The 12,874-nt window shown below is 70.3% G+C and overlaps 1 protein-coding gene across 4 annotated transcripts; it reads left to right on the top strand.

The window, feature by feature from the left end:
* Positions 1-4,058: 4,058 nt before the first annotated feature.
* On the top strand, positions 4,059-11,883 carry LOC142819523 (ephrin-A4-like). 4 transcript variants are annotated; one of them, XM_075907335.1, is made up of 6 exons: positions 4,062-4,229; positions 9,153-9,445; positions 10,011-10,079; positions 10,345-10,401; positions 10,842-11,178; positions 11,425-11,564. In XM_075907335.1, exons 1-5 carry the CDS (start codon positions 4,120-4,122, stop codon positions 10,940-10,942), a joined length of 630 nt encoding a protein of 209 aa, XP_075763450.1. In that variant the 5' UTR covers positions 4,062-4,119; the 3' UTR covers positions 10,943-11,178; positions 11,425-11,564. The 4 variants fall into 4 exon arrangements, with proteins under 4 accessions (XP_075763448.1, XP_075763447.1, XP_075763450.1 ...); XM_075907334.1 differs by having other exon boundaries at positions 4,064-4,229; positions 10,342-10,401; XM_075907333.1 differs by lacking the exon at positions 10,842-11,178 and having other exon boundaries at positions 4,059-4,229; positions 11,425-11,883.
* The last annotated feature ends 991 nt before the right edge of the window (positions 11,884-12,874 follow it).

Below are 12,874 nucleotides of genomic sequence, written 5' to 3'. Positions count from 1 at the left end.
AGGAGAAGGGAGCCTCGCTGGCGGGGGGGGGGGGGGCTCAGAGCTGGGCTCTGGGCCCCCCTTTCCCCGAGGTGGGTTGTCCTGGCTTCTCCCAGTGCCTGTAACAAGTCAGTGCTACCCTGTGTCCCCGTGAACCAATCAACCTCCTGTTCTTGCTGCTGGAGAGTCGCATCTGGCTGCACCGGGGGGGGGGGGGGGCAGGGCCCGGGGACTCCCCCTCGCTCCATGACACCTCCGCTCTTCATCTGTGCACGGCTCCACAACATCCCCCGTCAGGAGCTGGGGATCAGCCGTCTCCCTGCTGTTCCCAAGGGTGCCAACTCAGGCCCGTGCTGCGGCGCCCCCGATTCCCAGGAAGAACCCGTCAGTGTGCCGGCCTTCTTGAGGACCACCCCCCCCATGGGTTAGATCGTGGGCCTCTTTTTGCACACACGGGTTAGACTGTAGTGCCCCCTGTTCCCCCCTGCTTCCTGGAATTGCCCCTCCCTGCCTTCAGCATGCCTGGCTCTTGCAAGCCCCCCTTTTTCTACTGTGCCCCCCGTCACGTACTGCCAGATGCTCTATCCATGGGCTGCAGCACATCCCACCGCTGCCACCAGTATCACCAAGGTGGGGGGAGCCACGGCCCTGCGCCCCATCCGCAGCCAGACTCAGCTGACAGGTAGAGCAGAAGGTTTATTAGTTCACAGGAGCACGGTGTAGCACAGACAGGCCAGCACAGACACCAGTAGTAGCCGGGACAATCCATCTTGGGGCAGGGGGCCCAGAGCCAAGGGCCCTGCCACCCGTCTCTTCCTCCAAGCCAGCCAGGCTGACCCGCGGGCCGAGCAGCCTGGTCCTGCCCCTCCTTCCCCACCTTCTGTCCTGTTTCCTGAGCAAAAGGTGTCTCCAGGTCACACCCTATCCCAGCTCAGGTTGTGAAGGGCCTTGCCCACTGTGTATGCGGGGAAGGCTGTCACCCGAAATCCCCAACATCTAGAGGGTGATGGGCAAGCACTCAGGGAAACTGAGGCACACACGGGGTTAATACGGGACAGTAGATCTCACCTGCAACATAAGGGGAATAAAATCCTCACCACCCCAGTTACTCGGCCCTTGCGCCCCTTCCAGCCTGGTGCAGGGGTAGGCAGACATGGTCTGTCCTGGCTGTAACAGATGGGCCAAGGGGGGGGGCAACCATCCCCCTCCAGCCTCGCATGTGCCTCCCCCTGTCCTACCCCTCCCCACCCCCACAGCTGGGAAAACCCCCCTGGTTCCCTGCCTCCTGCCCCCCCACCCCGTCCTGGGCTTCTGCCCCCGGTGCCCCGTCCACTCTGGGCCCTGCGCAGGGTTAGTGTGAGGGGCTCCTCCCTGCATGGGGTGGCAGGGGGGGTTGAACACGTGGAGTAGGTGCTGTTAAATTGCCCGGGAGTGGGGGGCAGGGGGCAGGACCTGACCCTGAAATTCCCCCGGCAGTTCCCCGATGCGCCACCAGGTGGCGCGGTGGCTCAAGAGATGACGGGGGCCCAGAGCCAGACGGTGGGGGGTGGGTCTAGTTCTAAGGGGCGCCCCTCCCCCACACATGCAGTACCCCCTCGGTGGCAGGGGTGCAGCCCTTTCTGCCTCTGGGCACCTCCCCCTCCCCAGCGCCCCCAGGCAAGAGCCATGGACACCCCTTCCCGGGCATGCTGTGCCCCCCAGCTCAGCTTTAGAAGCCCCCAGCCAGGAGCAGGCCCCCGGGGCTGCCGGCTGGACAGACAAGCCAAGGGCCGGCGGGAGCATGTCCAGGGGCTCTGGGCCTGGCACGAGCCGCCCGGGTAACACACCAGAGCTGCTGCCCTTTGCTTGGGGTCTGCCCGGCACCGCCCCCCCCCCCCCCGCACTGGGCCAGCGTTCTCCTTGTGCCGCCGGGACCCCTGCCGCTCGGGTGCGGGCACTGCCCTGACCACACGGCGAGAGCAGGCGTCCCAGCTGGGGCACTTCTGGCAGGGCAGCGTGACCGGGCTGCCGTGGGTGCTGCTTCGATGGGGGAGCTTGCAGAGGCTCTGCCCCTTGCCCCAGGACTGCGGCTGGCTCTGGGGATTGCGCCTTGGCGGGTGGGGGGAGATGTGACACCCGTCAGAAGAGGGGGTGTGCCCTTGGGCCGGGGCACGGCCTCAGGAGAGGGGTACAACGGGACAGGGACAGGGAACATGGCCTGAGCCTGCCGTGGGGGGGGGGCTGCATTGCAGGGAGGGCAGAACGCTGGGGGCAGGGGCTGTAGGGACTGACCGCTCATGGGCCTAGCACAGCCCCCCTGCTCTGGAGATGGGGCAGGAGAACAGGGCCGCTGCCAGGGAGCCAGCACTGGGGCCGTGGCATCGGGCTGGTGTTAGCAGACCTAGGCTCAGCCCAGCCATGCCGCTGGGGTGCTGGTGACCTGCCCGAGCTGCCGAGGGACCCCAACAAACACAGCAGTTAGGGCAGCTGCCCCCACAGGGCACTTGGCTTCCTGCAGCGGCCCCCCTGTGATCTTAGGGGAGACCCCCTCTGGCTGCGCCTCCCGTTGGCGAGAGCTAGCAAGGGGAAGGGGCGACTAGCCGGGGGGGAGCTGGACGTCCCGCTGCCTGGGTTCTAGTCCAGTGGGGGGGTCCTTTGTCCAGCACAGCTGAGGCTGGGCTAGCAGCAGGATGTTTCACCCCGCTGGGCCCCGCTTACTGCCTGGATCCAAGGAGGCCAAGCAGCGGGCGAGGGCCGAGCAAAGCCGGCCGGTGGAAGGGGCAGGCGAGCTGTCCGAGCTCCCCACGCTGGAGGCTGCTGAGAGCGCAGGCCCAGCCCGGGCCAGTCAGACGGGCTCACCGGGGCGCAGCGGCCGAGCCGGGCCAAGGGCCAGAAGCGGAAGCAGCTCCGCTCGGAGCCAGTTTTGAACCAGTGACTCTAACCACTAGGCCAGCTTACCAAGGGCTGCGGGGATCCTCGGCCCTGCCAGCATCCCAGAGCAGGGAGCTTGTTCCCAGGGTCTGGCTTCGGCCAAGCAGGAACCAGTGCGGGGAAGGGCCTGGCCTGGGGTCGGTCTGGCCGGATTCATGCACCTAGAGTCCTGGTTCTCCACCTGGGGTCCCAAACCCGGGAGAGTCGGGGCAGGAGGCAGGGACATGGGGGGGGCACAGCCTGCAGTACTGGGGGGCAGGAGGCATGAGGGGGCACAGCCTGCAGTATTGGGGGGCAGGAGGCATGGTAGGGGCACAGCCTGCAGTACTGGGGGGCAGGAGGCATGAGGGGGCACAGCCTGCAGTATTGGGGGGCAGGAGGCATGGTAGGGGCACAGCCTGCAGTACTGGGGGGCAGGAGGCATGAGGGGGCACAGCCTGCAGTACTGGGGGGCAGGAGGCATGAGGGGGCACAGCCTGCAGTATTGGGGGGCAGGAGGCATGGTAGGGGCACAGCCTGCAGTACTGGGGGGCAGGAGGCATGAGGGGGCACAGCCTGCAGTATTGGGGGGCAGGAGGCATGGTAGGGGCACAGCCTGCAGTACTGGGGGGCAGGAGGCATGAGGGGGCACAGCCTGCAGTACTGGGGGGCAGGAGGCATGAGGGGGCACAGCCTGCAGTACTGGGGGGCAGGAGGCAGGGACACAGCAGGGGGGAGCAGCCTGCAGCATTTGCAAAGGGGGTCCCCATATGACCACACCGAGCAGTGGGGGAGCCCGGCCCTAGGGGCGCGCTGGGTGCTTTAGACACGGGGCTTCAGAGGAGCCCGCCCTTGGGGTGTAGGCCGCGGGCCTGGGGTGGCAGTGGCGTCTAGCGGTTGGAGCAGGGGCAGTCGGAGGGCGGATGCTGGGCCCAGGCTGTAGGGATTAGCGGGGGGGGGGGGGGGTGGAGAAGCTGCTGAGACCCCCCCCGCCCCCTCTGGCCCGGGCTGCTCCCCCCTGCTGGGCCCAACTCCCGTTTCTACGGAGCCCCCTTGGCCCCCTTTCCACGCTCGGCCCCCCAAGGGTTAAGCTGGGACTTGGGCAACTTTGTTGGGGGGTGGCTGCGAGCCGGCCGCTGATTGGCCCGAAGTTGGAGCTGAGGGCGGGGCCTGCCCTGCCCCCCGCCCGGTCCCGCCCCGCTCGCCCGCCCGCCGGTCGGGGGCCAGTCCGGCCGCCCCGCGCCCGCCGCGATGCGCCCGGAGCTGCTGCGGCTGCTGCTCCTGGGGCCGCTGCTGTGGGGGCGGCTCCGGCCGGTGCGCGGCCAACGACACAGCGTCTACTGGAACGCGAGCAACCCCAGGTACCGCCCGGCCCGGCCCGGCCCGGAACCGCAGCCCGGGCAGGAGCGGGGATGCTCGGGGCGCCTGCCCGGCCCGGGGCGGCTCCGTGGCGGGGGGTCCCCGGGCGGCCCAGGCTCAGCGCTGCGCGCACGGCGGCTCCTTTGTCTGCGCTGCCTGCGCCCCCTGCCCGGCCCCAGCCCGGCCTGTCGGGGGCCAGGCTGCGCCCTGGTCTCGCAGCGCCCTCGGGGCCGGGCTCCGCGGCCCCTGGCCGGCACAGTGCCCCGGCGGGGGGATGCGGGTGGGGCCAGGGCTGCCCCGAGACCCCAGCCAGCCCGCGGAGGTGGCAAGATGCAGGTGTTGTGCTGGGCAGGCCGGTGCCAGCCCCCCCGAGCCAGCCCGCCCCCCTGTGCCAGCCCCCCCGAGCCAGCCCGCCCCCCTGTGCCAGCCCCCCCGAGCCAGCCCGCCCCCCTGTGCCAGCCCCCCCGAGCCAGCCCGCCCCCCTGTGCCAGCTCCCCCCGAGCCAGCCCGCCCCCCTGTGCCAGCTCCCCCCGAGCCAGCCCGCCCCCCTGTGCCAGCTCCCCCCGAGCCAGCCCCCCCCCCCGAGCCAGCCCCCCCCCGAGCCAGCCCCCCCCCCGAGCCAGCCCCCCCTGTGCCAGCTCCCCCCGAGCCAGCCTGCCCCCCTGTGCCAGCCCCAGCCGGCCTGTCGGGGTGGCAGGACGTGGGTGATGCACTGGGCAGGCCGGTGCCAGCCCCCCCCCCCCTCCGCCCGTGCCAGGTGCGCTCCTGTGCGGCGCCACCCGGCGAGTTGGGGCGCGTTGGGGCCACTCACTCCGCAGGGAATCCTGCTGCGCTTGGCGTGGGAATGGCCCAGCCCTGCCGGGAGCGCCTGGCACCCCCGCGAAGAGCAGGGGGTGCCGGCCCCACGGGCCTGCCCCAGGGATCGCTGCTCCGTGGCAGCTGGGCTTGGGCACTAGGGGCACCCTGCTTGGCAGCCTGCACCCCACGTGGGCGTGGCAGCACCCAGGGGATGTCCCCAGGCTCCACCTCCGCTCAGTGCCCCCATCTCGGAGAGCTGGCGCTGCCCCATGTGTGGCCAGTGGCACCGAGCCCCAGCTGGCAGGTTCTGCAGGCTGGAGTGTCGGTATCGCGCCCCCTTGGGGCCCAGACTGCTGGCTCTGTCCCCCTGGTTCCTGCCCCCTCTGCAGATAGCACAAGGGTGCCAGCCCCCTCCAGTGGCAAAGCTGCCCCCCAGGAGTAAAGGCTCCATGCTGCCGTGTCTGGCTGTGCCCCAGCGTGGGGCGGAGCAGGTGCTGCCATGCGGAGGGGGTGCTACCCAGTGGGGGGCAGCAGGAGCCGCAGGACCTGGTCACTGTGCCCCTCCACCCCCATTACACTGAGTTGGGCTGGGACGTGCCTGGCCCAGGCTGTGCCCAGTGGTGAGGGGGGAGGGGTGGGGGGACAGGCCCGATGGGGACGCCTTCCCGCAGCTGCCTCTGAGCGCCGCCCCCTGGCACATCCGGGCGCTGACACGGGGCTGGGGGGCAGCAGCTCTCAACTCGCACAGGTGGCAACCTCCTAACCCCTGAGAGGGGCGACCCCCCAGCCCAGCTAATGCAGGTGGGTCCTGGCCTTTCCCGGCCCCTCTAGGCAGGAGGGTCCCGGCGGCTCCGTGGCACAGGGCACAGGCTACGCCCCGCCGCCCAGGAAGCTCTTGCACAGAGATACTGGGGGTGAGACCCGTCATGGCCCCCGGTCTCCTGGCGCCCCGACTCCGTTCCTGTCCCCTGACTCCATACCCCGGCGCCTCGACTCCGTTCCCGTCCTGTCCCCTGGCTCCCCGACTTCGTTCCTGTCCCCTGACTCCGTTCCCATCCTGTCCCCCGGCTCCCCAACTTCGTTCCTGTCTCCGTCCCCTGGTGTCCCATTCCCTGGCGCCCCAACTTCATTCCTGACTCGTTCCCCGTCCCCCTGCTCCCTGATTTCGTTCCTGTCCCCTGACTCCGTTCCCGTCCTGTCCCCCGGCTCCCCCACTTCGTTCCTGTCCCCTGACTCCGTTCTCGTCCCGTCCCCCGACTCCCCGACTTCGTTCCCGTCTCCTGACTCCGTCCCCTGGTGTCCCATCCCCTGGTGCCCCAACTTCATTCCTGACTCGTTCCCCGTCCCCCTGCTCCCTGATTTCGTTCCTGTCCCCTGACTCCGTTCCCGTCCTGTCCCCCGGCTCCCCCACTTCGTTCCTGTCCCCTGACTCCGTTCTCGTCCCGTCCCCCGACTCCCCGACTTCGTTCCCGTCTCCTGACTCCGTCCCCTGGTGTCCCATCCCCTGGCGCCCCAACTTCATTCCTGACTCTTTCCCCGTCTCCCGGCCCCCCCCACTTCGTTCCTGTCCCCTGACTCCATTCCCGTCCCCCGGCTCCCCGATTTCGTTCCTGTCCCCTGACTCCGTTCCCGTCCCCCAGTGCCCCATCCTGTCCCCCGTCCGTTTTCAGGGTTCGCCATTCCTCTGGCTGCTGTGTGGCTGGTCTCTCCCCCCCAGGGCTCTGGCCTGCTAGGGGTCAGGGAGGGCAGGGGGGCTCTCAGTGCTGCAGCATTGGGGGCAGGTTCGGGGCAAGCCTGAGAGCAGCTCTCGCCGCCCTCCTGAGCTGCTGCCTTGAGCCGTGGCCGTTGTGGGACTAGCTGGGCTGTGCTGGCCATGGGCTGCCTGCCCCAGACCGCTCAGCGGGCGCTGCACCGTGGGCAGCCCAGCTGGAGGGCCGAGCCCCCTGGTGCCCTGCCGTGGGGGGGGGGATACTCAGCGGTGGGTGCCCCCCAGGACTGGACATGGGCCGGGGGCACCGGTAACTGGGGCCCCGTGGGCACAGGAGGGCCCGTGCGGCTGGGAGCCCGTGTCAAAGCTCGGTCGTGGTTTTCACTGCCCCACGCGAGTGCCCCCTCGCCAGCCCTGTGCATGGCAGCGCCAAGGGAGTGACGCAGCAGGGCTCTGGGGAGCGGGGTGCCCCGGCAGCTGAGCCCCGCTGCCCCCTTGGCTGTGCCGGGGGGCGGTGCTGGGCCTGCAGCCCTGTTTGCAGACGCCGCCAGACCCGCCCTGCCCGGAGGAGGGGCATCGTGTGTGCGGGGCAGGACTCTGTGAGCTCTCACCTGCCCAGCCCCCGGCACACGGGCACCGGCCCCGCCCACTGCCTGCCAGGGCAGCCCACGGCCCCGCTCTCCTGCCTGCCGGGCCCAGCTGCCCTGGCTCTGGCTGATGCTCCGGGTGGAGCCACGGGGGCGGAGCCCGGCCCCCTGCCCCTCCCGGTCCCATTCTGGGCTGTAGCCACCAGCCTGCCTCCTCCCCTTGCCAGCTGCGCATTCAGCCTCAGTCCTGCACGGTAGCCGCTGGGAAAATGGGTCCTGCTGGAGCTGCCCCCAGTCTGGCCATGCACGGTGTGTGTGTCTGCACCAGCGTGTGAGCTCCCTAGGCCGGCCTGTGCATGGGGTGTGTGTTTGCACCAGCATGTGAACTCCCTAGGCCGGCCTGTGCATGGGGTGTGTGTCTGCACCAGCGTGTGAGCTCCCTAGGCTGGCCTGTGCATGGGGTGTGTGTTTGCACCAGCATGTGAACTCCCTAGGCCGGCCTGTGCATGGGGTGTGTGTCTGCACCAGCATGTGAGCTCCCTAGGCTGGCCCGTGCACAGTGTGTGTCTTTGCATCTGTGTGTGAGCTCTGTAGGCTGGTGTGTGCACCATTTGTGTCTCTGCACCGGCATGTGAGCTCCCTGGGCCAGCCCTTGCACCGTGTGTGTCTGTACACTGGTGTCTGAGGTCCCTGGGCATGCCCGTGCACGGTGTGTGTCTGTGCACCAGCGTGTGAGCTCCCTGGGCATGCCCGTGCACGGTGTGTGTCTGTGCACCAGCGTGTGAGCTCCCTGGGCATGCCCGTGCACGGTGTGTGTCTGTGCACCAGCGTGTGAGCTCCCTGGGCATGCCCGTGCACGGTGTGTGTCTGTGCACCAGCGTGTGAGCTCCCTGGGCATGCCCGTGCACGGTGTGTGTCTGTGCACCAGCGTGTGAGCTCCCTGGGCACGCCCGTGCACTGTGCGCCCCATAGAGTGCACAGGAACATCTGCTGGCCCAGCAGCCCGGTGTGCGAGCCGCGTCCCTCCCCCCACCGTGCCACAGCGGATCAGCTCAGCGGGGCACTGAGGCCTGGGGCAGGGGCTTTGTGCGCGGAGCTGGCGGCCCGGCGTGGCTGGGCTCTGAGCGCCGCCCTGGCCCCCCCGCCGCGCGATTCAGTTCCAGCCGCCTGAGCCTAATCGGAGCTGATGCCGTTTTGTTTAGCAAGGCCGCCTGCCCGGGAGCTGTTTGGACCAGGGGCTGCGTGGGAGCCAGAGGCTGACAAGTCTGTCGGGGGGGCAGGGGCTGGGCCTGCCAGCGGGAGAGTGGGGCCAGGGCTGCCCCAGAGCCAGTGGGGCGGGGCGGGGGCAGCCGGGTCTGTCTGCCTGTCCGGCCCCACTGCCTGGGAGCTGCCCCCCGGCCCGTCCGTCCGTCTGGCCGCGGTGTCCAGGAGGGTCGGGCCGGAACCCTCCCCGGGCAGTGCCAAGGCCCCAGCACAGGAAACGGCACGAAGGAATCGGCAAACCCAACACCAGCCCCCAAGTGTCCCGGCTGCCTCTCTTGGGTCTCATGGCCCTGCCTGCGGGACCCTCGCCTGCCCTGGCGGCGTGGGGATTCTCACCCCTGGCGGGCCCCGCGCCCGGCTGCTGGGGGCAGTGGGCACGTGGGTGTGACCGAACTCCCCCACGGCCCCGCTCCAGGCACCTGCAGCACGGTCCAGGGGGGATGGGTGCAGAGGGGGCACTGCTGTTCCCTGCCCCCCGGCACCGAGGCTGCTCCCCCAGCTCCCTGCCCCCCTTAGCTCTCCTGGCGCCGAGGCTCCGGCGGGCTCACTGGCTCTTCCCTCTCGCCCAGGTTCCTGCAGGAGGACTACGCCGTCCAGGTCTCCATCAATGACTACCTGGACATCTACTGCCCGCACTACGAGCGCCCGGTGCCCGCGGGCCAGGCCGAGACCTTCAGCCTGCACATGGTGGACGCCGAGGGCTACCGGGGCTGCACCGAGACGCCCGGCGCCTTCAAGCGCTGGGAGTGCAACCGGCCCTACGCGCCCTTCGGGCCCATCCGCTTCTCCGAGAAGATCCAGCGCTTCACGCCCTTCCCGCTGGGCTTCGAGTTCCAGCCCGGGGAGACGTACTACTACATCTGTGAGTGGCCCGGCCCGCGCCCCCCGCCAAGCCAGGCCGAGCTCCGGCTCCCAGGCGGGGCATGTTCGGGAGTAGCTGGGCGCAGAGCCCTGGCAGTGCTGGGCAGGTTTCTGTCTCTGCCCCCTTCCCCCCCATTCTCTGGGCCGCTGCAGTGTGCCAAGTGGCCAGGAGTGGGCGCCCCGTGCCCAGCTCTTGGCTCCTTCCCAGCAGGCCGGGGGCGCTGGGCACCTCTGCTGAGGGCAGCTGTCTGGGCTTGCGGGAGGGGGGAGCTCTCCCCCTACACCCCCCAGGCCATTCGGACAGCCTGGTGCTGTACCCCTGTCCGGGGGGGGTGCAGCACCCCACTGCCCACCTCAGGGTGCGAGGGAGGCGTGGGCTGGGGTCCAAGCAGCTGGGCTGCAGCCCTGGCCGTGGGGCGCACTGAGATCCTCGGGGGGGCAAGGGCACTGCCTGGGGGTGGGGCTGGGCTGCTGCACTTCCCAGCTGGGGCGGGGGGGCTCTTCAGTGGGGCCCAGCTGCTTGCTGCTGTGCTAAGAGCTGCCCCCGACGCCCTGTCTGCCCCCAGCCGTCCCCAGCCTGGAGAGCACGGGGCGGTGCCTGAGGCTGCGAGTGGCCGTCTGCTGCAAAGCAACGAGTGAGTATGGGGGGGGCATGGGGGGGGGGCTGAGCCCTGGGGAGGGAGCGGCGCCCAATCCAGACTCCCTTTCAGCGGGGGGAGGGCAACAGGAGGGGTCTGCTGGTTTCAGCCTGGCCCAGGCTGGGGGGGCAGGGGAAGGGCTGGGATTCAGGGGGGCAGTGGAAGAGCCTGCCTGGGATGGGGAGGGAGGGGGAGGGGCTGGGGGGTTCCTGTTGGACACAGAGTCACTGATGGGTTCTGGGGGGGGGGCTATTTCCAGCAGCAAAGCCTGAGACAGAAGTTCCCAAATCTCAGCCCCGTGGAAGAGGGGGGCCGGAGGGTGAGTGTGTGTGGGGTTGGGGGGAAGCTACATTGCCTGGGAAGAAGGGGATTGAATATGGTGGGGTTACGTGCCTGGCGGGGGGGGGGATATGGGCAGGAGGCGGGGCTGAGTATGTGGGGCAGGTCGGGGGCTACATGTCTGGGGGAGTATGGACTGGAGGTGGGGCTGAGTATGTGGGGTGGCGGGGGCAATTACTGGGGGGTTGGGCAGGAGCAGGGGGCTGAGTATGTGGGGCAGGTCGGGGGCTACATGTCTGGGGGAGTATGGACTGGAGGTGGGGCTGAGTATTTGGGGTGGCGGGGGCTATGTACTGGGGGGTTGGGCAGGAGCGGGGGGCTGAGTATGTGGGGCAGGGTGGGGGTGGCAGGAGGGGCTTGGAGGAGCTCACCATGCCCAGCCCCCCAGCTCCTTGGGCCTTTGGCTCTTGTTCTCTGCAGACCCCGAGGCGCCCGGTCACAGCACGGCGCTCGCCACGCTCCGGCCCCACGGCCCCTGCCTCAGCCTCGCCCTTGTTCCCCTCCCCCTCCTGTGGCTCTGACCCCCAGCACCCTGGGGGGCCTCCTTGCTGCGACGTTGGGGATTTTTGGACTTTGCCCCCCAGCCCTGCAAGGGGCTGACCCCGCCGTGTGCCTTGTGGGGCAGCGCCCGCCCCTAGCTCGACCCTCCGGCTCGGCCGCGCCGCCTGCAGAGCCCCCAGGCCGAGGGGCCGGAGCCCCGGATCCCGGAGCCGCCCCATGCTGGCGTTCGGCTGGAGGAGGAGTTGCTGGTGGGGAGGTAGGAGGTGGGGGCTGGAGGGCAGCGGGCTGGGAGCCAGGCCCACGGTGGGCGGGGGGTGAAGGGAGCTGTGGCTAGAACGGCCCGGCAGCCTGCGCCGCCTGTGGGCGGGTGATTGCTGGGGGTGGCGCCCAGGCGGGCACCCCAAGGGGCTGATCCTGGGCCACGGTTCCTGGCTCAGCACAGGGGCAGGCAGGTCGCTGACAGCCCAGCCAGGCGGCTCCCTGACGGCTCTCTCCTCCCCAGGGCCTCTCGCCAACTCGCTCGCCGCTGCCGCTCTGATGCCCGCCTCCGCCCTGGCACCGCCTGGGGCTCAGGCTCTGTGCGCCCCGGGACGTGCGCCTTTGCCTACAGATGTATCCCAAAGACTCCCTCCTGCAGGAGGGACCCTGCCTGGAGGGGGGGGGAGGCTGTCACCGGAGGCCTCCCTCACCTGGCCCCTTCCCAAAGCCTGTTGGTTCTGGCCTGGCAGGGGCGGCTCTGGGCAGCACCCGGGAACCAACCCGTCTCGCAGTGGCAGGGCTGGCGTGGGCCTCACCCGGAGCTCCGGCGAGCCCTGGGGCCGGGCCCCATCCTGGTGGGGCCCCGGTGCGGCCCCTGGAGCCTGATCTGTCTTCCGTGAAGACGCCCCCTCCGGGCCCTGTACAGTTTGTATTTTGTATCCGTGTTCGCAACTGAGCCAAGCAATAAAATGTTTGCAAGATGCCCGCGGCCCCCCTGGCTCTTGGAGGGAGCAGACACACCTGATGCCCGAGGCAGCAGCCGGGCCATGCCGGGGCCACGTGCCGTGGGGGGGCGCTCGGCTGAGCCCAGCCCTGGTCTTGCTGCCCCGCCCTGCTGCTCCATTCCCAGGTGCCAGAGCCCTGCGGAGGGCACCACCTGCCCTCTCCCTGATCCCTGGCGTGGGAGGTGCGGGGAGCCCTGTGTGGGTTGGGGGTGCCCAGGCCTGGGCAGAGCTCCCCGCCACCAGGGCTGCCTCCTGCCCACGAGGGGGGCCGGGCTAAACCCCCCCACTGCCTCAGGGGAGCAGCTGGGCCTGGGGCCCCCGGGAAAGGGGGTGTGAGCCAGCAGCCGCCTGTTGCTGCCCTGGGGGGAAGGGGAGGCTGGCGGGATTGGGCACACGCTGGGGGGGCACCACCCCCTTTCCTGCCAGGGGTTCCATGCCGGTGGGTGGGATGGGGGGGGGGGGGAACACGCTGCGCTGCAGCCTCTCCAGCAGGGGGCGCTGCGCCCAGCGGGGCCCGCCTGCCCTGATTGACGGCAGGCGCAGCCTGTAGCTGGGTTTCCATGGAGACGGGGGGGCGGGGAGAGCAGCAATCGATCCCGGGCTCGGTGCGGCGGAGCCACGTGGGCGCCCCCCGGGGGGCGATGGTGGGGCCGGCTGGGGGGCAGCCCGGACCTGGGGCCGCCCGGCAGCTGGGCTGGGGCCCCGCCCCAGCGCCGTCACTGCTGTGCCGGGGGGGGGGGAGCAGCTGGGGGGGGGGGCAGGGCAGCGCCCCCCCCCCCCCCCCCGGCTGGCGCGGGGCCAGCGGTCGATGGCGAATGTTGCGCTGATTCGCCGGGCGATGTTAACAGCCAGACACCGCCGGAGACACGCGGCGGGAGCATCCCAGTGGGGGAGGGGCGGGGGGGGGAGGGAGCAGTGCCCCCCCCCCCCCAGCGCTGTGCATGGAGAGCCAAGCAGGCTGCAGCCGTG

Source organism: Pelodiscus sinensis, chromosome 24 (assembly GCF_049634645.1).
Source record: "Pelodiscus sinensis isolate JC-2024 chromosome 24, ASM4963464v1, whole genome shotgun sequence".
Lineage (NCBI taxonomy): Eukaryota > Metazoa > Chordata > Testudines > Trionychidae > Pelodiscus > Pelodiscus sinensis.
The sequence above is the reverse complement of the archived record's forward strand: the minus strand, read 5'-3'. Positions and strand labels throughout refer to the sequence as shown.

Coding starts and splice junctions, on each gene's coding strand:
- LOC142819523 (XM_075907332.1), top strand. CDS start 4,120: ATGCGCCCGGAGCTGCTGCGGCTGCTGCTCCTGGGGCCGCTGCTGTGG. Junction 9,446..10,010: donor GGAGACGTACTACTACATCT/GTGAGTGGCCCG, acceptor GTCTGCCCCCAG/CCGTCCCCAGCCTGGAGAGC. Junction 10,080..10,341: donor CGTCTGCTGCAAAGCAACGA/GTGAGTATGGGG, acceptor GGCTATTTCCAG/CAGCAAAGCCTGAGACAGAA.